Raw genomic sequence first — 26,425 nt, forward strand, 5'->3', positions numbered from 1 at the left:
GCGCGGGTGGCAACGCGAGCAGCAGCCGAACAGCAGAGCTGCAACGGCATCACAGAGCAGGGTGGGCGGACTCGTGCGTGGTCAGACACAGCGGGCGAAGGCTGCTACGGCCAGGGGGAAAAGCAAGGGAGAGAAGGAGGAGGGTCGGGGGCTCATGGCCGTTGCAGAGGAGGCCCGGGGACGTGATGTGATGGTCAGAGTTGGGGAGGATGGAGCAGCGCGGTGCGGCGGCTTCCGACGACGGAGATCGGGGCAGACGACGTCAAGGCGGCTCGCCGTCTGCAACCCAGTGACGCAGGCGACGTAGTCGACGCCGAGGACCTCCCAGGACACGAGCGGATGGATCACAAAGGTCGGTGGCCACGTGCACGGCGAGACAAGGACGACGAGCCCGCTCGTGCGAGCGCACCTCGGCGGATCTGAGAAGGGGAGGGGAGAGGGCGAGTGTGTGGGGAGGAGCAAGTGGGAGAGGTGGCAGGGGGAGGCCGAGGCGTCTGCCTTATCCTCTCGCCCACCGTTGACGAGATGGTCGGGCGGAACCCGCGCCCTGTAGCGGTCAGGGACCGAGGAACAGGAAGGAGTGGGTTGGGCATCCGGTGCGGGGGACCTGGGCCGGCCAGGTTGGCTAGGCCCAGGGTTCAGTGGGCCTCTCTCTCTCTCTCTTATTTACTTTTTAAGCTTTCTTTCTTTTATTTTTGAAAAGCAAATAGTTTCATAAATAAAAAACAGGATCAACACCTAAAGTTGTGTTGTAATTATACCACTGCCACATAAGTTTGGGAAACTAAAAATAAAATATTTTAGTATTTTATTAATTGAAAAAGCATTTAAGTAATTGTTTTTCTTCTGTTTTAATTTATTTTAGGTCATTAAAACACCGTTTTAAAGTGTTGGTTCACCACCAATATTAACAAATGATTATTTGCAACAACTTGAACTTTTTAGTTTTAAAGTCTGAAACCTTTTATACTCTCACTTGATTTTAAAATTTGAATTTGATCGGGGGTTGAATCAATGCGAGTTTATCAACAGTAATCGTGGTGACGTGGCGTCATTAGCATAGGGTTACTGTAGCTTAATTATCCGGGCGTCACACCGTTGCTTCATCCAGACCGGATTTTCACAACTGCGCACCCCCTACCTGGCGCGCCAGAGATGTCGGAGGGAAACGACACCTATGGGGTCACTGAGATCCCTTCTACGGTTGGTGGGCGCAGGGTTGTGCAAAGAGCGGGTCTGGCGGTCAGCACACAAATTGTTTACCCAGGTTCGGGCCGCGGAGACGCGTAAAACCCTAGTCCTGCTTTGATGTATATCTAGGCGTTCTTGTGTTCTTGAACTAGCTGCGGTGGCTCTCTAGTCCAAAAGATCCGAATCCCCCTTCATTACGCACCGGGCCTCCTTTTATAGACAAAAAGGAGTCGTCACAGTGGCACACAGAAGGTGGAAAGGTGTACAAGGCTGAGTCTATCCCCTGGCATCGCCGGACAAACGCATTTAATGCGCTGCCGACGTGCCCCTCTTGCTTTATTGGGGACGGCAAAGAACCTCGTCCCAGCTATCGTCGCCTCATCTGGCTCCGACACGCGTCCAAGTTGATGAGGCGTTGTAGCACCACGTTGGCTGGCTGCTGGGCTGGTGCGGTGGTGGAGCCTTCACAAAAATCTGCATGCCACCACGCAGGTGCTTGCTGAGTTGGTGTAGAGGCCACGCGCTGCCACGGAGATGCCTGTCCAGCTGGTGAGCTGGCAGCTGTATGGGGGCGGCGGTGGAGTCTTTGGCAGACGCGGGCCTAGCTGCGGCCCCGCAGGCATCCTCGGCAAGGGCCTCGCTGCGGCACGCGGTCGTCCCCGGCAAGATAGGCCTGGCTGCGGCCTCGCAGGCATCCTCGGCAAGGGCCTCGCTACGGCACGCGGTCGTCCTCGGCAAGGATCTTGCCGGGGGTCTCGTGGATTTCCTTGGCAAGGATCTCGCCAAGGATCGTCATCTTGTGGTTCTCATCTGATCTTGTGTATCTATGATCTCTACAAAGATCTGCATGCCACCACAGAGGTGCCTCCCGAGCCTTGGTTTTAATATAGTTGATGGTGTTGGAACCCCTTGGGCTCAAGGATGGCGCGCTCTGCTGACGCCAGGCAAGTTATTGCCGAGGCTGCCGAAGCCACCCCAGCAAGGGTCTTGTTAGGGGAGTCCACCTCGCCCTCTTGCTCTCTTTGCGTCTTTGATCTTGGAGTTTCTTTGATCGTCTTTTGCTCCAGCTTTTCTCCTCTGCCCTGCTTAGTGCGGCCGTGGACGCGGCTCTAACTGCCTGTGCACAAGTAAAGAGGTGAAAAAAAGAGACCCTACTTTTATACACCAACAGAAGCTAAAGCACGGGAAGGCAACGAGTGAACAAAAGTAGAATAGCACATTAGCACACACCTACGAATATATAGTGACCAGCTCCATGACTCCATCCAAGAATGAGCTCATCATACTCGCAATCGAACACATCCTGAGACATCACATGAGATCACAGAAACTGTATGCGGTAGAGTCCGGCCACCCAGGCACAGCTCTAAGTTTGTACAATTTTGCTGCCTACCTCAAGGGCAAAATATCTAATTTGAACTATATGCATGATGGGCTACATTTAGATCACACCAATTTTTTACATTCTATGGACAAGAGAATACAACAACACATCACCACAACATACACTCTTATATATAACCTTTGTAAACAGAAAACACAGCAGCTTTGCCATCTATGATCTATCAACTCTATTAGGAATACCATTGCCCTTCAAAACTCCATCATCTAATCGCAAACCTGAAAGTCGTTAAATAAACTCTACATACTAGCCAAACAAAATGGAACTTATGATACCGTTCTTCCATAACAAATGGAGGCCAAGTAGAGATTTTTTGCCCATTTCTCCTGCAACAATATGAATCAATAGTTGGTCAAGAACAGCTAAAACACGGATATCAGATAAAAGGGAGGGTATATTAGATCACCTTCACATGCTGGCTGGGGAAAGCAGATGTTCTTAGGGTTTCCTGCGTTTCATCAGCAGGCTTTCTTCTGGGGATGCTCAAGATAAGTGCTGTCTGGTCCCATGTAGCAGCAGTAGCAGTGATGCGATAACCATTATCCCAACGCCGGTGAACTCCCTCACTTGGATACAAGAAGTCAAGCTCCACAACCTACAACAGAAAATAGTTTAAAACACAAAGCACAGGCATTAAACTGTATTCTCATAATTTTTATAGCATATGCCCCATCGAACACTGAGATTCAGCAAAGCACAGACACACCTGATCTACAAAGCCAGCATTCCGGGACACGACCACTGCCCATCGGCTTCCTGCAGTGGCCATAGCTGTGACGTAAAAACCCTCCTTCCACTTCTTGTTTATCCACTTGAAGGGAAACGAGTCACCTACTTTGTAGGATTGCTGTGCATATTGTGTTCCTGGAGGCTCAAAGTCAGTTCCAATCTTTTAAACATATGTATTCACAAGAACACTGATATTCAGGACCTCCAACTTCAAAAGCATTTTGTAAGGAAGATCTGCCAATACTTATCCACACTAATGCTGAACTGACAATCCTACACTATCTGGAAGAAGAGACAAGATTCCAGAGAAACGACAGTACCAGGACACAACATGATCAGAGTCCTGGTACTGCCAGTGCAAGTGTAGTTATTAAAGTCAGACCGGTAATCGAACCGGCAAGGTCCCCCACTTCACCGGCCCATCTGGCAATTCGCTGGTTCGAGCACCAGCCTGCAAATATTAGTTTCCCACGCACTAGTACCACTACCAAGACAACATATAATGCAATTCCAAGATAAACATACACATACACAATCCCACTAGAGCATGAAACTCAACGACCACAATCCCCACATACGCAGCATGAGATCCATTGACTGAGTTATCCCTGGCAAGTATCTACTCGCTGTCACCTGGGATGCCATGTTCAATCAAGCTGCTACCCCTGCTACTTGCCCAGCTTGCTAGCTAACACTGCCCTAACAGAGGCTGGATGACAACCATGGCGCTTTTATCAAATCGAAAGTAGATGATTTCACATGAGATTGAGGCTCTGTATGGCCGAACTGAGGGAGAAGACAGAAATTAGACTAGAAAAGAAAAACATAGTGAGAATGAGGCAGAGGGACGAGAAAAACCCTAGAGTATCTTGTGAAGATACACAGCAGAACAGGCCAATTAAACCAGGAAGGCCCAAGACAATGTCTTCATTGCTATCCGATTCATTAATTTTCACCAAATACAAAAAGAAAAAAACAGTTTTCACAAAAAGATGCCTGGTTTGTCTTGGTTTTTCCGTTTATTGCATGGTTAGTTTTTTAAGGAAACCAGACAGCTAACGTCTCTGTTCCGATTGACCGCCGTTCCAGTCGAGTGCAAGTAACGTTCTTCAGCAGACATCATTGCAATTACCTCTAGACATGACCACCAGAGAACTACCATTGTTTGCACCTGCTAACGCAGTGATATAGAAGTTCTTCTCCCACTGCTCCATTATCCATTCCTAAGAGCAAGAAAAGCAAATATATTGAAATAAATTGCTCCATTGATACGCTGTAGAAACGAAAGAGAAAGAAAGATGTGCAATGCAAAAGAAGTCAGCATGACTAACCTTGTGAAGAAAATATGGAGAAAGTTCATAGACTTGAGAAGTAAAGCCAGTGCCAGCATCCATTATTAGAGCCCACAAATTTGAGCAAGAGGCAACTGAGCTTATAAACAAGCCATCTTCATTTCCTTTTGAAATATGTTGTGCTAACCTACCATCTGCAACATTATAGTGGTACCTGCAAAAGAAGTGTGGTTGGAATGGAAATGTTTACTTTCCATCTAAAGCTAGCTTTCCTCTATGGGATTCATACCTCTGCTTCATAGGCCGCCTCGCATTGTAAACACTAACCCATTGTGTTGCAGGCATCCCCATCCTGATCTTCTTCTTGGGTTGGTCATCGTCATCCTCCTCCATCATGAAGCGACCTCTCTTCTGGCCAACCTGGTATATAAGCTGGTACAAATTCAACAAATTATTAGTATGCTAACTCACATTGCACAGCTGAAATGATATGAAGTCAAATTCCACGGTAAGCATTAAACCATGACGCCCAAGAACTTCCCGTGGAAGGTTAGCTAGGAACAATCTAATGCTACACAGTTACATAGTTTTAGCATCTGAGCATGGTCATAACTCATAACACATTATGAATTAGTGAGAAGTAACAAGGGACGACACGCAGTACCTTCTGAGCACCATCAGTGTTGATTGGTCTTATGTCTGGATTGGGGCCAACAATTCCATCAAAAAGAGAGATGCACTTTGCATAATTTGGTTCTTCATCAAACTTTAAGTTCACAACATACTCAACAAACTGTCGGAAAGGTTGTGGACAAAAGCAACACAAAGATTCTGGAGAGGTTGCCATCTTTTTCTTGCAAACAAGGAAACCTTTATTTTCTCCCTACAATTATTCCACAAAAGTCTTGGGTAAGGAAAAGAACCAAATGCAAAATGAAAATTTTACTCCCAACCAAACTTCACCTGATATCCTTGCCAAGGAAGGCGACCACGCAGAAGAAAAACAAGTGTGTAGGCAAGGGATTCAAGGTCATCTCTCCTGCTTCCAGTTCTTCCCAAGTGAGCGTGCACACTAGCATACCGAACGGTTCCTCTGTAGGAAAAACAAGTAGAAAAAATGTCAGTGTAGTAACTAATAAACTACTAATAAGAAAAGGAAGGCTTCAGGGCTTAGTATTTCTCCTGCAAACCTGAAGACATCAGGCCTCTGATCATACTCAACTAGTTCTCCTGTACCAGTGTCTTTCCATTTAGTAGCTGCAGAGAGGAAGAAATGTTAGCACCCCACTGGACACAGTAGACACTGGAAAATCGTTATCAAAAGAACAGTGAAATAAGATTACCTAATCCAAGGTCAACAAGAAAAAGCTTCTTCTCTTGCAGTGTGCCTGGGGGTCCAAGCAGAAAGTTCTCAGGTTTTACATCACCATGGACATACCTATGATAAACAAGAGTTGTTAGCTATGTTTTTATATGCCAAAACAATAAAACAAAGCTCCATTGCCAAGATACAAATAAATACCCTTTCGAGTGCATCTTCTCCAGTATGGAAATGGCTTCTATAGCAATACAAGCAACCATTTCAACAGACATTCTGTAACAGAAAGACAAAACTCAAATTAACTGGGCAAACCAGCGGAACATTAAGGAATACATACAAAGGGAAATGACTAGTTAGATACTTACGAGTGGGAATTATTATTCCATACATCCCACAGGCTTGGTCCCAACATGTCCATAATCTGAATATATATATTACATTAGAAAAAAAAACATCCTAGTTTTGCAATGGAACAAGCAATCAAAAAGATGTGGGAACATCTTGGCGCCAAAATTGTCCAAAAGTTGGCTTGGTAGATGCGGTGTGATGCACTGGTTATAATTGCATTTCCAACAATATATCATTACTTATTTCAACTCACTTCATTCTCTCTCCTCTCCGATCTGTTCTCTATTTATTTTTCTCACTGGACCCACATGCCATACTCTTTTCTCCATCTACTTCTCTCTTCCTGTATTCTTTCTTCTGCAACAAATGGACCTCACACACTCCAATACTTCTCTCAACCACATCAGATCCGATTGTTGGAGATACCCTAAACAAAAGAACTAGACTTTCAGACTTACCTAGAAAAATTGTGATTTTTACTAAACAGTACTCCCTCATCTATGCACATATATTCTTGTGCATTGATGTTAATCTGATGCTAACGAAACAAGTCCTCTGATCCAACTGAAGTTTTGAGTACGTTTAGGATCAACAGTGACACTGAGATTCACTCGAGAAGGTGAAAGACTACTATATAAATATTACTATGTGGAAATAAAGTTCAAAACCAACAGTGAACAGCTATATAAACAAAAGCAGAGTGCTTCAGAAGCAATGAAAGGTTAATGATTTTCGAATTTAAATGAACTTTCACGCCCTAACTGGTCTCTAGTATTTATTAAATTATTTACACACTTGATTAAGACCTTCTACCTCAAACCATTACGTCTTCATCAAATTCAATCTACTTTATTCAATAAATAGGTACATTTAATCAGTTAAACAAACTTAACACACATGGAGCATGCCAGCAATCATATGTGGTGGCTTGGCTAATGGCTTATTTTGGATTGTGGATACAATTTATTTATTTTGGTAAGTTTTGTACTCCCTCCGATCCAAAATAAGTGTCACAGTTTTGAACTAAGGTTAGTTCAATCTTAGTTCAAAACTGCGACAGGATCCAAAATAAGTGTCGCAATTTTGAACTAAGGTTAGTTCAATCTTAGTTCAAAACTGCGACACCTATTATGGATCGGAGGGAGTAGTGATTCAAACACAAAATTTAAACATTTCTCATAAGAGTTACAGGCCCTTATTTTCGTAAACAAGAAATATGCTACTTCTGTCTTCTGAGCCGTTTACAAAACTTTAATTCCATAATCCCACCAGCATACCAAAAAAGACAGGAACTTTTCTACTCGGTATGCCTACAGTCTACACCATTGGAAGAACAACTTTCGTCATTACTCTCATCAGTTACAGGGCAGAGCACCAACGGACAAGGGCATTCTATGTGGTTTACTGATAAAGGAAACGCAAAAAGGGGAAATTCAGTGTTATACTGTATGTCATAAAGGTAGCGAGTGAGAAGGTAATCAAACAAGCTACCAAGAGCGCATACTGTGCCAAAGAGAGAGAGAGGGCGGGGGGCAATGGTAAAACCAGAAATCAACTACTAAGTGTCTATGCACTCAGAATCACCACATAAAAGGAGGCAAAGGGTACATGCTCCATTACCATGATATAGTACTCCGATTGCTTCCCTTTGTAGTGTACTCTTGGCACGCCATGAATCCCGCTAAGAGTGCTGCCAGATGGATGTTTTACGCAAACAAAGTTAACATGCATTCTAGAAATGCCAATTGCAATCGCAATTTGTACAGAGAAGCAAGACCAAAAAGGAAATTGTACAAAATGTAAATAAGTTGCAGGAACAAAAAAATAGAACAGACTGAACACTTACTTGTAAACCTCCCACTCATAAGGAGCTCCATAATTGCAGCCTTTACTGGTTCGGTGTTCAAATTTGATTGCAACCTAACATAAACAGAAACATGATATAAATATAATGCAATTATTAAAATACAAAGAGGCATCCAAAGAAGACAAATTGACCTCCAAAGCATTTGCACCAGGTGTCCTGTCACTGAGACTAGGAGTGGAAATACGGCGACCAACATATACTTGCCCAAATCCTCCCTTTCCAAGCTTTCTGTCAAGTTTGTAGGTAGGTGAATTGCCAATCTGGATCTGTTCCACCTCAATGAAAAAGAATATGAGTCATGCAATCACCAAAACGATGCAACCATGCTACACCCGTCTTGAAAACCAGATATTCCTACTGCGCAACCAGGTATTCCTACTACGCCTACTTGCTAAGACTAATGAAAAAAGTTAGGTTCCTGCACATCAAATGCTAAAGATTCTTGGGCAGTGAATAAACTCAGTGAATCTTGCACAGCTGGATGAACAAAGGCTCATCCCGTGTCAGGAGAAAAACATTAATAACTTCTACCTGCAAGAACTCTTGACTGTTGGGGCTATTACCTATTATAATTTTTCCATTGGGTAGTAATTTCCAAAGATTATAATAGGAGGCATATGCCTGCACTGACCTATTAAGTACATCAACCATCATTTTTAGAGCTAGTGCTGTGGTTACAACTGCTAAGAGTTATATTATGCTCCATGTATAGCCTGCATATTTTCCCCGTTGTATGAGGGGTTTCCTGCATACTTACAACTTGTATATTTATATTTATATTTATATTTATATATGCTGGGCATTGGCCCCTAGGAAATTCAAGTTGCACATTTCCTAACATGGTATTAGAGCCTAGAGTTTTTTTTCGCATGTGCAACTCGTGCTGTGATCCCCCCGTTGCGCCGCCACCATCCCCTTTTTTTGGCAGCCACCGCCGTGTCCTTCTCACGGCTGCTGCTGCCTGCTGTTCACCTTGCCACCTGCCCTCGCATGATGATTCTACACTTGTCAACGCCCTGCTGGATCCCGATTCCAAGCCGCAGGTCTACATCCCCCAGCCAACGCTGCCAGTCTCCTGTAGCTGATGTCGCCCCGCCTCCACGACCTGCAAATCGTCCTAGATCGGCGTCGCCCCATCGGATCCATGCAGCCACCTCCATTTCCGCCCGGCCACTGGCTCGTTGCTCTGCACCTCCACCGCCGGCCACCCGGCTCCATGATTCCGCCGCCCAGCTCTGCACCTCCGAGCACTCGCCGCTGCAATTCTCATGCACCCTGGCCTGCTGCTCACTCCCCGTGCGCCCACTGCTGCTACCCGTGTCTCATGTGTGAACGCTTTTGCTCTTGCTGTCTCCCTACCTCTGCTTGCACGTGCTTGTGTTTTGCTTGTTTCGGGCTGCTCCGTCGGTACTTCTGATCAAGGCTCTTCTTTTATGTCTCATCAATTTCGTGAATTTTCCTAATCTTTTAGAATTAAATTGTTAAATTCGTCGCCTTATTATGCTCAAGCTTATGGACAGGCCGGATCTTGCAATAAAACTTTAATTAAGCTTATAAAGAAGAAAATTAAGGAGCATCCGAGATGGCGGCATGAAGTGCTCTCGAAAGCTTTATAGGATCATCATATATCTAACACGGAATGACTCAAGTGCACCGTATGAGGTAGTGTATGGGCAGGAATCAGTGCTGCCCGTGGAGATTAATTTGCAAGCTCTTAAGAGTAGCCAGACAAAATGATTTGTCGCCTGTGGATTACAATAATTTAATGATGGATAGGATAGATGATGTTTCAGAGGAAAGGTTGAGAGCCTTGCAAGAGATTGAAAAAAAGAAATTATGAGTGGCAAAGGCTTATAATAAAAAGGAAAGGTGAAATTTGTTTCAAATTGGAGAATTAGTGTGGAAAACGATTTTTCCTATTGGAACTAGAAATAATAAATACGGCAAATGGTCGCCGAGTTGGAAAGGTCCGCATAAGGTTGTAGAGATTGTTCCTGGAAACTCATATTTTCTACAATCTTTGCAGGGGGGAAATTGCCCAAGTGGAAAATATTTGAAGAAGTACTATCCTAGCATGTGGCAAGAAGCTTGATGGCACTATGGGCGATATTATCTAAGTTGTTGCCCTAAGCAAAACATGGCCGATATGATCTCAGATAGCCCCCTAAGCAAAATTTGGCCAGTGTGTTATTGTACATCGCCTAAGCAATTGATATGGCCGGTGAAGTGGTTGAAATCATCCCAAGATATTGTCATGGTGTTTTTGGTAAATAAAATTGCACCAAAAACAGGGGGGCATGTGTTGAGAGTCTAATTTGGATCCAGCTTGAATGGTCACCCAGATTATTTAATTTTGGTGGTTAAGCTAATTGGTTGATGCATTGTTTGAGAATGGCCACATGATTGCAAGTACAGACGATAGGTGCAGCAGGCTGGATGCAACAGAATTGTGTGCTGGAGCTCACGCGTGAAGAGAAAGAAGGAAAGTGATCTGGTTTAGAATGCTTGAGATAGAAAAGATTTTGCATGATCAGCTATTCGGCCAGAACAGAGCTAATATGGAAGGTGTACTATTATTGGGCTCAGGTTGGTGCTTTTACAGGTCTAGCCGAATTAATTAAAGATTAGGAATTTGGCTTGTATGCCAAGAAAACAGTACGTGACTAGTCAGGAGCCCTATTCCAAATTGCCAAAGGCCAAGCGTGCCCTAATATATATGGGTACATGGCCGATTGAAAAGTTACAATCAATCGATCCTTTTGCAACTCTGCGTTACTTTTTTCTCCTTCCAGCACCTAGGTCATAGCTTCTGCCCAGCCCTAGCAGCCCTACGGTTTGGCTCATCTTTGCCGTTTTGTATAAAAAACGATCGGTTTACCTCCACGTAAGCAAGGAATCTGTGGTGCTGTGCGGATCAATTTCCCGCGGCAACAGGGTGAGTTATATTATGTTCCATGTATAGCTTGTATATTTTCCCCATTGTATGAGGGGTTTCCTACAAATCTACCACCCGTAGATGTATATATATACTGGCCATTAGCCCCCAGGAAATACAAATTGCATATTTCCTACCATTTCCTAACAACAACAATTCCAGGCTCCCATGCATCTTTGAATTTCATTATATAACACCCTGACCAAAATAGGTAGTAATACCACATATAAAACATGAAGCAAAGGACATTTTGAGCTTTGCAGCATGTAGGCATCCAGATGTTTATTCTGGAATGCCACCAACAGGCAGTCTAAAAAGTATATGTGATCAAAACTACTAGTCTATTGAAGATGCTAATATCCATTTGAAGAGTAGTTATTTTGACATTTTGTGCCATAAATGGCATGCACGGGTCAAAAAGGAACACAAAATCAGCACTGAAGAAGGTTTTGTCTTACCAAGACATAAGCAGAGTGCAACTCAGTTCACAGCCCTAGAAATCATACACAATTTGTTCTGTAAAAAGAAACAGTACGCACTTGCACAGCATATTCCGACCAACCTATGCGGCTGCATTCCCACATTTCCTTTTCCAAATTTAGAAATCTCAGTTAGGCACTGCTTGTTGCATTAACTAGCTCCTATGGTTCCATAACAACTACAGTAGCATATTCAAACTCGCGCATCTACTTCCTGCTATGTTAAATCAGCATATTTACTCCGTTTGTGCCGTGAAAAACACGAGTATAGTAGGTTAAGAACAAAGACCTGCACGCCATCCATAACACTAGGAACTTCTCGGACAGCATGCTCATGTCACATTTTCATACCTCTGCAGGTCCTGCCATTCAATAGCGACCATTCCTGCCATATCAGACCTAAGAACATACCGAATTCATGTCTACTCGCGTTTCTAGCATGGAACCTATAGTCCTAAACAAGATACCTCCATCCCCAGCTCTTGGAACCCTGCGGCCGCACGAGATTGTGCCATTTCCAAGCACGAATCGCTCAACTCCGAGCGATACCGCACAAATAAAGACGTTCAATCACGCGGATGAAATCTAAACAGCGGACAATTCGAAACAAACACCCGGTGCTTGCATAATAGAGGAGATCCTCACCGTCTCAGGGAGCGGCGTGGAGCTCCCGTCGTCGCCCGGGGGGGCATCGTCCTTGTCTGCACTCCGAGCGACGCTGTCGCCGTCGTCCATCCCTGTCACGCGCGTGTCCAGCACACAGCTCTGAATCTCCTGCGTCCGCTACTGCTGCTACAGCGGTGGCGGTGGAGGCGGCGGGAGGTGGGCGCTTGCTTCCTCCTTATGCCTTAGTCGTGGCTAGAGATAGGTCTGGGGGAGATGTTGGTGGGGATGCGCGGGAGGTGGAGGAGGCGGTCCCGTCGGCAACGGCGAGCCGGGAGGAATGGGAGCGAGGAGAACAAACGGGAAAGTGAGAGGAGAGGGGATCGAAACTTCTGGACTAGTATATCGTGCGATCTCCCGGAGCCAGAGGTAGGCTCGTGTGTAATTTTGGCCATCTCGATGCACCAAAAATTTTAGACTGCACCAATCTTAAAACACCTCTTCACCAGACCGGTTAGGAATGACCAAATCGATCGTTTTCAAACAGTTAATCTCTTCGTGTACAAGGAAAGAGGAATGTGGCGCCGACCTCGTGCGAGCAGGGAGATAGCGCGAGCTCGCCCGCATCCTTGAAAAATTGGTGAGAGCAATTCGGTAACCTTTCATTGACGGTGTCCCATCTAAGGGACCCCTCACTATGTCGACTCTCGTCTAGTAGGCCTGACTGAGAACTTCTTCTCGGTTTCGACCTGGGCCACGTTAGAAGGCCCATGGCATATAATAAGGTTCCAGAAGACTTGTTGTACATGACAAGGTGTTGGATCTATGAAGGACCCTCCCTCCTCATAAGTAGCTGACTTGGATCTTGTACCCTAAGAACCCCGTGCCTATATAAACTGAGGAGCGGCCTGACTCATAGACAACAATAAGAAATCTTTTGGTAGAAACATGTGCTTTGTATTTAGTCCAACGCAATAAACACAAGCATGACATAGGGTATTATCTCCTTAAAGAGTCTGAACCTGGGTAAAATCCATGTATCTATGTTGCCCTCGTTACAAGACATCTAGCTTAGGATCCCCTATCTCAAGATTTGCCGGTTTAACTTCTGTCAGTGGTGGCCCATGCAGGCCTGCTAGGTGATCGTCGCAGATCAATGGGAGTCAGGATCAACGAGTAGATTAGTTTCGAGGAGATCTTTGTGTTGGGGCAAATGTCCATCTTCGGTGGCGTCACCCTTGTCACCAACTCAACTGGCCACCTTGGCCAAGTCAAATCCTTTGCTCCAAGCTAGACCGTCGGTTCGGCAACAAGGAGTACACCGCAAATTTCCACGGAGAGTTGATCTTCACAAGCTTGGTGTCGCGCCTAGTCGAGGAGCGGCATGAACCGCTTGTCTCGGGCCCGATGTCAGATCAAGCTCGGGATGAGCGTGAGCGTGAGAATCCTATTATGTGGTCAATCCTAGATCGGACCGCGATGCTGCTCCTTGTGACCCCTGTAGGGGTTGAATCTAGTGGATCTCAAGTAGGGGGTCCCGACTTGCTGATCTTAGCATGATGGTAACAAGACAAAAGGGACACGGTGTTTTACCCAGGTTCGGGCCCTCTCGAAGAGGTAAAATCCTATGTCATGCTTCTGTTGTATTGATTATGGATGGGATACGAAGTACATGATGATCTACCTCGAGATCGTATGTGTACGTCTCTAACTTAACCCTATGGACTAAACCCCTCATCTTATATAGGCACCGGGGTACTTAGGGTTACATGTAGGTCAGTTACATCTAAGGATAAACATGCCAATGATTCAAACGTGTCTTGAAGTGTGTGCCAAGTCTTCAGAGGATTCCATCTTGAGTATGTCGTGGGTCATGGGAAGCATGGCCCATTCTTCGGTTGTATGGGGGTTCTTGGCCTGGCCCATGACTGGCAGGCTGACGTGGTAAGCCCTAGTCTAGGACACCGTCAGTAGCCCCTGAAATAGTCTCCAAGCCGAGGATATTGATTGACTCCTCGCAGTCGTGGCTTCTTCGGTCTTCGGCTTCGTAGGCGAGTTCAACAATCTTGATATTCGAGCTTTCCAAATTAATCCCTTGTCCGAGGACATTGGGCTTGAGGCCTTCTGCGCCGAAGTAGGTGTCTTATGAGCTAAGTAAGCTTCTTTCGAGGACCAATAGGGATCACATCTGGCTGTTCTCCGGGTACACCGCCATCCAAGGCCCCACTATTGACATGTCCAATCAAGAGAGTTGTAATGGGCCCGACTTTTACTTTAGCGGCATTATTAACATCCGCCCTCGATTGGCGTGCACACATAAGGCACAACGCCTAGGAAACACACAAATTTACTGCTGCGGGACTCAAGCGTCCTGCTATCCCACGACCAAGATTTTCCATACAAAGTAAAGGAGATATACGAGAGATTTCACATCCCTTCCACCTCTTCTCTTGCCTCCGCGCGGATCTCATCCTCTTCCTTACCTCATTGCTGCTTTGAGAGCTCAACACTATGGAAAACGTCCCAGACTCATCTACTCGCCCTGGTGGCCCCCTCGAAGGAGAGTAGAACAGTTGTTCGGTTGCTCAAGGGCAATTGAATCGTCTTGCCACACAAGGGTATCTCCCTGATTCGGAGTTCGCGCAGATTCACCCAGGGTTGGTTTCTTTGGATGGCGGCTGAGGAAGTCCTGGATTAGGGGGTGTTCGGATAGCCGGACTATACCTTCAGCCGGACTCCTGGACTATGAAGATACAAGATTGAAGACTTCGTCCCGTGTCCGGAAGGGACTTTCCTTGGCGTGGAAGGCAAGCTTGGCGATACGGATATGTAGATCTCCTACCATTGTAACCGACTTTGTGTAACCCTAACCCTCTCCAGTGTCTATATAAACAGGAGGGTTTTAGTCCGTAGAACAACATTAACAACAACAATCATACCATAGGCTAGCCTCTAGAGTTTAGCCTCTCCGATCTCGTGGTAGATCTACTCTTGTACTACCCATATCATCAATATTAATCAAGCAGGACGTAGGGTTTTACCTCCATCGAGAGGGCCCGAACCTGGGTAAAACTTCATGTCCTTGCCTCCTGTTACCATCCGGCCTAGACGCACAGTTCAGGACCCCCTACCCGAGATCCGCCGGTTTTGACACCGACATTGGTGCTTTCATTGAGAGTTCCTTTGTGTCGTCGCCGTCGGGCTCGATGGCTCCTACGATCATCAATAGCGATGCAGTCCAGGGTGAGATCTTCCTCCCTGGACAGATCCTCGTCTTCGGCGGCTTCGCACTGCGGGCCAATTCACTTGGCCATCTGGAGCAGATCGAAAGCTATGCCCCTGGCCGTCAGGTCAGATTTGGAAGTTTAAACTACACGGCTGACATCTGCGGGGACTTGATCTTCGACGGATTCGAGCCACTGCCGAGCGCGCCGCACTGTCACGACGAGCATGATCTAGCACTGCCGTCGAACAGTGCCCTGGAGGCCGGACCCGCATCGGCTTCGACCCTTAATTCAAAGCCAACTGCGCCGATCGAGGATGGGCGGTTGGACGCCGCCTCGGGGGCTGCGATCCCAACGGCGATCGAGCCGAACACAAGCCCCGCACTCCGCGAGACTCGTGACTCCAAGGAGCCGGACTCCTCTCCGGACTCCGAACCCTCCGCGCCCCTGCCGATCGAATCCGATTGGGCGCCGATCATGGAGTTTACTGCCGCGGACATCTTTCAGCACTCGCCTTTCGGCGATATTCTGAAGACGCTAAAGTCTCTCTCTTTATCAGGAGAGCCCTGGCCGGACTATGGTCAGCAAGGTTGGGATACGGACGATGAAGAAATTCAAAGCCCACCCACCACCCACTTTGTAGCCACTGTCGACGATTTAGCCGACATGCTCGACTTTGACTCCGAAGAAATCGACGGTATGGACGCCGATGAAGGAGACAATGAAGAACCAGCGCCTATTGGGCCCTGGAATGCCACCTCGTCATATGACGTATACATGGTGGACGCACCAAAAGATGACGACGAGGAGCGAAAGGACGAACCGAAGGCTTGTTCCCTCGAAAAGTAGTCAAAGCGGCGACGCAAGCGCCGCCCCAAATCCCGCCTCGATAGAAACAGCGATCACACAGACCCAGCACTGGAGCAGGGCAAACCGCTACCGGACAACGGTAATCCGGATAATCAAACCAAACAAACAAATGCTAGCAAGGATAATGGTCCGGACGATATAACGCCGGACAGGCACCCGGAGCAGCAGAATGCCCATAAAAGGCTTGTTGCCACCGCGAGGAGTCTTAGAAAGCAGAAGCAAAGGCTCAAGGCTGCGCAAGACACACTCCAAATTAGATGGAGTAAAATACTCAATACAGCAGCGAGGTACAGCGACAATCGCCCCTCCAAGAGCTACCCAAAGCGGAAGCTGCTACCAGAATTCGATGAGGAGGCCTCAGACCCCCCACAACCAAATATCAAAGCAGCCACCTGGTCGGATAGACGACCCCTCTACCAACACAGAGCGGCATACAACGCCGCTCACAATACAACACGCAACCCATGCGAGGGCTCGCACCCAAAGGACGGCGCAACAAGATCCATCTATGGACCACGCAAGCGCGCCCCAACATACAATGCAACACAACAAACATCCGAACAACGCGGTACACCCAGCTACAGGGGTGCCACACACCCCCTATGTTTGACCGATGAGGTGCTGGACCATGAATTTCCAGAGGGATTCAAACCCGTAAACATAGAGGCATACGACGGAACAACAGACCCTGGGGTCTAGATTGAGGACTACATCCTTCATATCCATATGGCTCGAAGAGATGATCTCCACGCCATCAAGTACTTACCCCTCAAGCTCAAAGGGCCAGCTCGTCACTGGCTTAAAGGCCTCCCCGAAAGCTCCATTGGAAGTTGGGAAGAGCTCGAAGACGCCTTTCGGGCAAATTTTCAAGGGACTTATGTCCAACCTCCGGATGCGGACGATTTGAGTCATATAACTCAACAGCCCGGAGAGTCAGCCCGAAAGCTTTGGAACAGGTTTCTTACTAAAAAGAACCAGATTGTCGACTGTCTGGACGCCGAAGCCTTGGCAGCTTTTAAGCATAGCGTCCGTGACGAATGGCTCGCCAGACACCTCGGCCAAAATAAGCCGAGAACGATGGCCGCATTAACAAACCTCATGACCCACTTTTGCGCGGGTGAGGACAGCTGGCTAGCCAGATGCAGCACCAGCGACCCTAGTACATCTGAAGTTAGAGATGGAAACGGGAAATCACGGCGCAACAGCAATGACAAACGCCGGAATAAAGAAGACCGCATGAAGGGCATGACAGTAAACGCCGGATTCAAAAGCTCTCGGCCAGGTCAAAAGCCGCCCTCTAAAGGCACCAGGGATGAACTATCCAGCCTCAACAAAATTCTGGACCAAGTATGCCAGATCCATAGTACCCCTGGAAAACCTGCTAATCATACCCACAGAGAATGTTGGGTCTTCAAGTAGTCCGGCAAGCTCAACGCCGTACACAAGGGGGAGGATACACCAAGTGAAGACGATGACGAGCCTCCCAAGCAAGACACGGGGGAACAAAAGAAATTTCCACCAGAAGTTAAAATAGTAAACGTGTTACACGTGATCAAGGGAAAAAACAACACGGCACTCCCAGGAAAATATACCCAAGTGCCTGTGACCGCGAGGTCCTGCCACTGGTCGTCTCAACCGATCACTTTCGACCATGGCGATTAATCAGCAAGTATCTGACACGCAGGATGGGCTGCCCTGGTATTAGACCCAGTAATTGGCGGATATCACTTAACACGAGTCTTGATGGACGGCGACAGCAGCCTAAACCTAATATATCAGGATACAATCCGCGGGATGGGGTTAGACCCAACACAAATTTGCCATAGCAATACTACCTTCAAAGGAGTAACGCCAGGCCCAGGGGCCTGTTGTACGGGCTCCCTCCTACTACAAGTTATATTCGGCTCCCCGATAACTTCCGTCGCGAGCATTTAACCTTCCACATCGCTCTGTTTCAAAGTGGCTATCAAGCACTGCTCAGACGTGAAGCTTTCGCTCACTTTAATGCAATACCACACTACGCCTCCCTCACACTCAAGATGCCCGGTCCACGTGGCATCATTTCAGTGCACGGAAATATCAAGCGATCTCTGCGCGCCGAAGAGAGTGAGGCTGCCTTGGCAGCCGCACACTAAAGGCACCTGGACCAGCGAAAGCATCCAATAGGTCGTCAAGACCTCAGACACAACTAATCGAGTCCGACGCCGCTACTTATACCGAATAAATGGTCACACCCCTGTTTGTCAATACAAGGGGCTCAACGCGCGCAGACAAGTGGCAATTTCTTCTCATCTTGAATTATACATGGTTTCTTTAAAAAACTATCTTTTTTGCACGACAACTTTTTCACTTAAATTACTCTCTTTTATAGACGATCATCGTGCTACACCCATCCAGGATACGGCAGAACGGAGACACAGGCGCAGACGTGCAGCAGGGACCCACTCCAAGGATTCTTTTTAGATTAAGACCCTGTGTAAACCTTTTTTACTATCTCTTGTTGATACATATCCACCGCCGAGAAGGATGCTGACGTCTTGGCATGTGGCCACGCCAGAACAATGCACGTATCTGGACACAAGGGGCTTCTTACAAAGGCCATTATTTAGGCCCGGTTTATACCACAAAGACCGAATACCTTAGGGAGTGTTCGGCGTCGTGAGTTTGGCCCTATATGCATCAGCTCCGAATCATTGTCTTTGGTCAAATGTTGGGTTCGCCCGGCTCCTGTGTTTTGGTGCCTTACGTTCCACTTTACCGGCTAAGGTATCACCAGGAGAACTATTGCGATTGTGCCCTGGTTCATCCGGACGAGCACCTCAGTAGAGAAAGCCGAAAACTGACTGTCATGATATAGCGTGAGACTAGTCAACCACTCGATGACCTGTGGGAATGTTAGAATTCCTCCGCCTTAACGAAGGGCCGTTTTCCGGCCAGGCATGTATGCACCCCGGAATCGGGAGAGTGCGGAGCCACCAGGGGCTATCTAGTAGCCCCACTGTCAAATCCCTATGGCTAAGTGAAAGTGCTAAAGCATTATAGTCCGGTTGCCTCGCTCGCTCCGCTATCACCTCCTTAATAGGACCAAGACGTTGGGTTAAGTGTGAACGCGTGTTTTTGCGAGCACCTCCGCATTATATGCGTGGGGGTTGAAGCCGACGACTTCAATCTTTCAGGTTATACACATGTATACATAAACGGCCGTCCAGGAGGCATCATATTACTTACAGGCAAAAGTATAAAAATAGCCTTATAAAAATTTATACAAGCATTTCGCTTACAATGAGATTACATATCACTCAAACATAATATTTTTTGAGCACTGGGTCTCTATTAAACGAGCACCCTCAAGAACTTCTTCAAAGTAGTGCTCAACAGCCATTTGACCTATGGCCGAATCCCGTGCTGCAACAGTGGTAGCATCCATCTCCGCCCAGTATGCTTTAACACGGGCAAAGGCCATCCGTGAGCCCTCTATGCATGCCGACCTCTTCATCGCATTAATGCGCGGCACCACGTCAAGGAGCTGCTACACCAAGCTGAAATAGCTGCTCGGTTTTGGCCTTTCCAGCCATATCTGATCCACAACAGACCTCATGGCGAGTCCGGACAACCTATTCAGTTCGGCCCATTCGGCTAATTGGTCAGTCAATGAAAGCGGACGCTCGGGAGAATGGAATTGTCTCCAAAACAGCTGGTCTACTTCACGGTCCTTCTGACCCTGGAAGTACTTGGCCGCATCGGCAGCACTCGCCGCCAAACCCATATACACCTCCTCCGAACTCCACAGCCGATCCAGAGGGGCATACCGTGGATCTCCGAACTTCCTCCGCAACATAAAGGACTTTCCAGCTACAATATCCCCGGCTTCCCGCAGCTCCTCCTTCTTTGCCCTCATAGCAGAGCGGAGGTCTTTTCTCGTCGCAGCAGCCTTCTCAAGGTCCGATACCTTCGCTTGGTTTTCCTTTTCAAGAACCCGGCAACGGTCAGCGGCGGCTTTTAATTCTATGGCCATCTTGGCCATCTTGTCTCGTCTCTCTCCATGCGCGGCCTTCTCGGCTTGCAACTCTTCTGCTGCCTTCAAAGCAGCCGCATTACCCAACCTCGCTTGTTCCTTGGCTCGGGCAAGTTCTGCCTGCAAGGCTTCAACAGTGGCAGCTCCATCTACAGTCACAACATATTAAAGATACTGGCATCATGCTGCTCTTCCTATGTGGCGTTTACCAGATAATGACACTTACCCTGTGCCTCTTCAAGCCTTTTGTTAACAAGCTCGATGTCGGCGTCTGCTGCATCCAACTGCCGTTCTAAATGGGCAAACTTGCTAGTCCGGCTAGCCACCGGAGCTTCCATCACCTGCACATAGAGACAGTATGGTTATTACTGGGAATATGATCCTCTGTTCGTCGTCGTTTCCAACGACAACCAGAGTCTCAGGGGCTACTATCTACACAGGGCACACCTAGCATGTGCAGGACTATCATACATTATTTTACATAACTCAAAGCCTGTCAGTAGACTCATAAAAGCTTCATGCAATCCGCTTTCGGCGGACGAGATTCTCTCCATCACCGTATTCATCAGCACACAGTGTTCATCTGAGATGGCCGCTCGCCCCACCAACTCCCTCAGAATGTCCGATCGCACACTAGACGGTGCCGGACTCTTTTGTCTGCTCTCTTCGGGAGCCGGACACTGGGGGCTTCGGGGGTCAATGGGATTATCTTCTGGCCTCACCGGACTCGGAGAGGCCCTCCGCAATGACACTTCAGGGTCGCCCGCTTCCGGAGCGGAGGAGTCTGGAGGAGGTGTTTCACTCTCCATCATCTCTGGAAGAAGATCCCCCGAAGACGAGCTCATTTGAGAGGGGCTAAGGCCCGAACTGCAAAGATATATGCGGGGGTTATTTTCTCAGAAGAAAAATATGGCATATCTGTACTATTAAAGTATTTCGGGTCACTTACGACTCGCGGGAGAATTGATCCCCCCGCGGACTTTGTGCGGCAACAGCGCCCCCCAAGGTAGGACCCTCTGTGGGAGACTTCTTCTCCCGTTTGGAAGCTTCGGCTTCTGAATCCCCTGGCACGGTCCTTTTCCTCTTCTGGTCGTCTTCCTTCATGGAGACGCTCGCTCCCTCAGTCAGAATGGGCAGCGTTGGGGGCCCGCGTCCGCCCGTATTATCCTCCACGGTATCTTCCTTCAAGGGCTCCGGGCAAGGTGCGGTCTGGAGCATCTTTTCCAATATCGGATTTTCCAAGCCCTCAGGGAGGGGGGCCGAACAACGAATCAACTTTGCCTTTGTTAGCCAGTCCTGGTCAAAAAGCGAACTCTCAGAAATAACTTCGTAACAAAGGAGAGATAGTATGTTCGGCCGGAAGATGCCTTACCTGTTCGGCGGCGCGGTTACTACTCAGGCCCACGTCCTCGGTGATTTCCGGACACTCCACCTGAGGTCCGAAGAATGACTTGTACATCTCCTCGCGCGTCAGGCTGAGAAAATTTTGAATGACACGCGGTCCCTCGGGATTGAACTCCCACAGGCGAAGAGGCCGGCGTTTGCAAGGCTGGACTTGACGAACCAGCATAACTTGTATTACCACAACCAAACTGAAATCTCCATTGAAGAGATCTCGAATGCGGCTTTGCAGTATAGGCACGTCCTTGGCTGGACCCCAGCTCAGACCTCTGCTGATCCATGACATCAGTTGTGAAGGAGGGCCCGAGCGGAAAACAGGGGCGGCCGCCCACTTGGCACTTCTAGGAGTCGTGATGTAGAACCACTCTTGTTGCCACAATTCAGACACCTCAGGGATGGAACCTTTGGGCCACGGAGCTCCCGTCATCTTGCGTATTGAGGCACCTCCACACGCTGCATGTTGCCCCTCGATCATCTTCGGCTTTACTTCAAAGGTCTTGAGCCATAGGCCAAAGTGAGGGGTAACCCGGAGGAAGGCCTCGCACACGACAATAAATGTCGTGATATGAAGAAAGGAGTCCAGATCTAGATCATGGAAGTCTAGCCCGTAATAAAACATCAAACCCCTGACAAAAGGATCCAGAGCAAGGCCTAGACCTCGGAGGAAGTGGGAGACGAACACGACGTTCTCGTTGGGTTCGGGGGTGGGGACGGCCTGCCCTCGGGGAGGCAGCCGATGCAAAATCTCAGCGGTCAGATATCTGGCCTCCCTCAACTTTTTGATGTCTTCTTCCGTGACGGAGGAAGGAACCCATCGGCCTTGAAGGCTAGATCCGGACATGTTTGAAGGTTCGGAGCACCTGACCTGAACTTTGGGCATTTGAGCTTGAGGTGGGGGAAGGATTTGAGTGAGCACGGGAGGGAAAAAATAAAGGCCTTGTCCCTTTATAAAGAGGGTGAATATCAAGCGTCCTCTCCGTGTCCGTTTGGACTTGCCTGTAATCTAGGAGTCCTAGAAGTGGTTGGGTTACCCACGCCCGTATTGATGGGAATCCCGGAATAAGGGGACACGATCTCTGCTTTAACAAGACGTGCCAAGGAAACCGCCTCGCATGACGCGCCGAGGTGGGATAATGAAACGACTCGGATAAAGGCTTGGCCGTGGTGTGTCACACTACGGAATACATCAGCAAATTGGATTTGTGTAAATATTATTCTCTCTATGGCAATATGTGGAAACTTATTTTGCAGAGCCGGACACTATCTTTGTGTTCAAAATCTTCTATGAAGTACTTGGAGGAGGAACCCGCCTTGCAATGCCGAAGACAATCTGCGCGCCGGACTCGTTGTCATTGAAGCCTGGTTCAGGGACTACTGAGGGAGTCCTGGATTAGGGGGTGTTCGGATAGCCGTACTATACCTTCAGCCGGACTCCTGGACTATGAAGATACAAGATTGAAGACTTCGTCCCGTGTCCGGAAGGGACTTTCCTTGGCGTGGAAGGCAAGCTTGGCGATACGGATATGTAGATCTCCTACCATTGTAACTGACTTTGTGTAACCCTAACCCTCTTCGGTGTCTATATAAACCAGAGGGTTTTAGTTCGTAGAACAACATTAACAACAACAATCATACCATAGGCTAGCCTCTAGGGCTTAGCCTCTCCGATCTCGTGGTAGATCTACTCTTGTACTACCCATATCATCAATATTAATCAAGCAGGACGTAGGGTTTTACCTCCATCGAGAGGGCCCGAACCTGGGTAAAACTTCGTGTCCCTTGCCTCCTGTTACCATCCGGCCTAGACGCACAGTTTGGGACCCCCTACCCGAGATCCGCCGGTTTTGACACCGACAGCGGCGTTCTCGCTAACAACTTTCCGACCCGCAAGGCGACGAGCGAGTATGCTTTGTTCCCTTCCTTCTCCGGGTTTAGGCTTCCCTATCCACTCCTTCCTCAAGGTCCTTCTAAAATTCTACGGGATCCAACTCCACCACCTTACGCCCAACATGATCCTTCACATAGTCGACTACATTAATTTATGTGAGGCCTTCCTCGGTTGTGAGGCCCACTTTGACTTGTGGTGCACATATTTCTTCCTTGTCCTGTGCATCCGGGGCAACAATCTTTTTGAGGTTGGAGGGGTCGAGGTGTGCAGAATTGCCGGAATTGGATACCTTGCTAGCACCCCCAAGGAGGACAGCATGACATGGCAAAGTGAATGGTTCTATATCTTTGATGTGCCATCCGAAGACCCTCTTCGGCAAGGACTTCCCCCTTCTCTCTTGTTCCTACAAAGAAGCAATGTAACTGGCGTCTGAGGACTCAGTCCCGAGATGGGGGTTCAGAGGTAGCCAGGCTGGCTGCTCAAGTAGCCCGCCTCATCCATCACAAGCTTACCATCATCAATGTGATGGCGCTAGCTATAGCCCGAGGTGTCCAACCTCTTTATCAACACATCCACCCCTTGTGGAAATATAATGGAACCAATGACACGACCTCGGCCACCAGGAAAGGGTTCACGAATCGTCAAGCGATTGGGGCCACGCCGGAGGCCATATTTAAGGGCGAGAGGGTCGACCTTATCAAGGAGCCGATGTTTGATAGCTTCTATTAACATAAGCCCATCGAAGCAGTGAGTTATTTATCAGAATCTCATTTCTTGAGCTGAGTATTTATCTTCCTAGTCCGCTTTTAACATTTATGAACAGAACTAGAAATGGTGGATCGAGACGGTGAGCTCTCCTGCTCCTCAATCGGAGCTCCATGTTCGAGATTCCTCATGTAATCGAGTCCATTTGTTAGGGATTGATCCCTAGTATCCACTATGTTCTGAGATTGATGTTGCTATGATTTTGCTGTGCTTAATGCTTGTCACTAGGCCCCGTGTGCCATGATTTCAGATCTGAAGCTATTATGTTTTCATGAATATGTTTGAGTTCTTGATCCTATCACTAGTAGAAAAAGGACCTAATGTGAGACACATTAGTGCCGGTTTGATTTTAGCCCGGTACTAATGGTACCATTAGTGCCAGTTCGAACGGCTATGCATTAATGCCGGTTCGTGTTGAACCTTTAGTACCGGTTCGTGCCACGAACCGGTACTAAAGGGGTGATGGCAGGCTGGCGTCAGGCCGGGGCCCCACGATCACCTTTAGTACCAGTTCGTCTCACAAACCGGTACTAAAGGGCTAACCTTTAGTACCGGTTTGTGCCACGAACCGGTACTAAAGGGGTCTGACCTATAGTACCGGTTTGTGACACAAACCGGCACTATAGGGCAATTTTCAAACTCTACCCCCCCCTGTGTGTCGCCATTTCAGTTCTGAAAAAATCAAAAGAAAATGATAAAAACTTCAAAAAATAAAATCCTTCAAGAGGTAGTTATATTACTACATCTACTAGTTAGGAAAATTTGAAAACTTAAATTTGGACATGTTTTGCAAAAAGTGTAGGGAAAATGTAAAACGGCTATAACTTTTACATACGATGTCAGAAAAAACGTATAATATATCAAAAAATTCAACACGAAAATCCGCATTTGATGGAGATCGCCTACGACCTATTTGCAATTTTTTAGAATCCTCAAATTCCAAAACGAAAAAAAGATATGGTCAAATTTCAGTTTTTTTAAAAAAAAATTGGTTAAATCTGGTCAAACTACTTATTCAAGAAGTATTAATGTTACTACATAATTATTCAAGAATATTAGTGTTACTAAATAATTATTTCAATTTTTTAAATTTTGGTCAAATCTGGTCAAACTATGGTCAAACTGTGGTCAAACTATGGTCAAACTTATTCAAGAAATATTAGTGTTACTAAATAATTACTATTTTTTAGAATAATATTTTCAAACTCAAACGGTGAAACGTGTGACCCAATGCTCAAGCTAAACTGCTGAGGGTTAATAGGATTGACAGCTTACATTTGTCAGGAAAACAACAAGTGCAGACTTGGAATGTAGGGGGAATAGAATTCCGAAGTTAAGCGTGCTCAGGCTGGGGGAGTGAGAGGATGGGTGACCGGCCGGGAAGTCAGGCGATTTGGAATGAGTGATCCACACTTGAGCAGTTAAGAGAGGTGATTAGAGACTAAATCATCAAATAATTTAGAAAAATTAAAAATAAAAAAAAAATCAAAATTTTTCCCAAAATTTTCAAAAAAAAATTCAAAAAAAACCTTTAGTACCGGTTGGTAACACCAACCGGTACTAAAGGCCCCCCATACCAGGGCGCGAGCTCACGCCACGTGGTGGCACTTTAGTGCCGGTTCGTGCCGAACCGGTACTAAAGGTGGGGGGGCTTTAGTGCCCACACTTTAGTGCCGGTTATGGAACTGGCACTAAAGGCCCTTAAGAACCGGCGCTAAAGCTCCATTTTCTACTAGTGTATCTTGCAAGTTGTATGCACCTGTTATTGTTTTGGACCATAGACCCCAAGGTAACAATAATTGGGATACTCTTCGGGAATGATTGTAATTTGAAGAGTTCATGTATTCAGTATGTGTTAATGCTTTGTTTCAGTTTTCTATTAAAAGGAGCGCCTTAATTACCCTTAGTTTCCATTAGGACCCTACTGCCACGGGGGAGTAGGACAAAAGATGACATCCAAGTTCTTACCGCAAGCACGTATGACTATATAAAGAATACATGCCTACATATGATTTATGAATTGGAGCTATTGTGTATCGCTCTAGGTTGTGACTGTTACATTATGAAATTCATCCAAATATCCATCGCTACTCCA

General features: G+C 47.2%; 1 protein-coding gene across 2 annotated transcripts; it reads right to left on the reverse strand.

Moving 5' to 3' along the window:
- Positions 1–2,455: 2,455 nt before the first annotated feature.
- Positions 2,456–12,549, reverse strand: LOC119368249 (casein kinase 1-like protein HD16). 2 transcript variants are annotated; one of them, XM_037633567.1, is made up of 16 exons: positions 12,210–12,549; positions 8,282–8,378; positions 8,130–8,203; positions 7,904–7,973; positions 6,301–6,356; positions 6,137–6,208; positions 5,958–6,052; positions 5,805–5,871; positions 5,578–5,707; positions 5,279–5,497; positions 4,904–5,046; positions 4,654–4,828; positions 4,455–4,545; positions 3,300–3,457; positions 3,000–3,188; positions 2,456–2,919 (listed from the first exon to the last, which is right to left on the reverse strand). In XM_037633567.1, exons 1-16 carry the CDS (start codon positions 12,254–12,256, stop codon positions 2,860–2,862), a joined length of 1,743 nt encoding a protein of 580 aa, XP_037489464.1. In that variant the 5' UTR covers positions 12,257–12,549; the 3' UTR covers positions 2,456–2,859. The 2 variants fall into 2 exon arrangements, with proteins under 2 accessions (XP_037489464.1, XP_037489459.1); XM_037633562.1 differs by having other exon boundaries at positions 8,282–8,416.
- Between the last annotated feature and the right edge of the window lie 13,876 nt (positions 12,550–26,425).

Source organism: Triticum dicoccoides, chromosome 1A (assembly GCF_002162155.2).
Source record: "Triticum dicoccoides isolate Atlit2015 ecotype Zavitan chromosome 1A, WEW_v2.0, whole genome shotgun sequence".
NCBI classification, from domain to species: domain Eukaryota; kingdom Viridiplantae; phylum Streptophyta; class Magnoliopsida; order Poales; family Poaceae; genus Triticum; species Triticum dicoccoides.

What these genes read in the sequence shown, in the direction of transcription:
- LOC119368249 (XM_037633562.1), bottom strand. Translation starts at nt 12,299, where the DNA reads ATGGACGACGGCGACAGCGTCGCTCGGAGTGCAGACAAGGACGATGCC. An exon ending in AATCGGAGTACTATATCATG is followed by an intron (nt 6,357 to 7,903) that starts GTAATGGAGCAT and finishes ATATATATTCAG; the next exon opens with ATTATGGACATGTTGGGACC. An exon ending in AGGCGGCCTATGAAGCAGAG is followed by an intron (nt 4,829 to 4,903) that starts GTATGAATCCCA and finishes CTTCTTTTGCAG; the next exon opens with GTACCACTATAATGTTGCAG.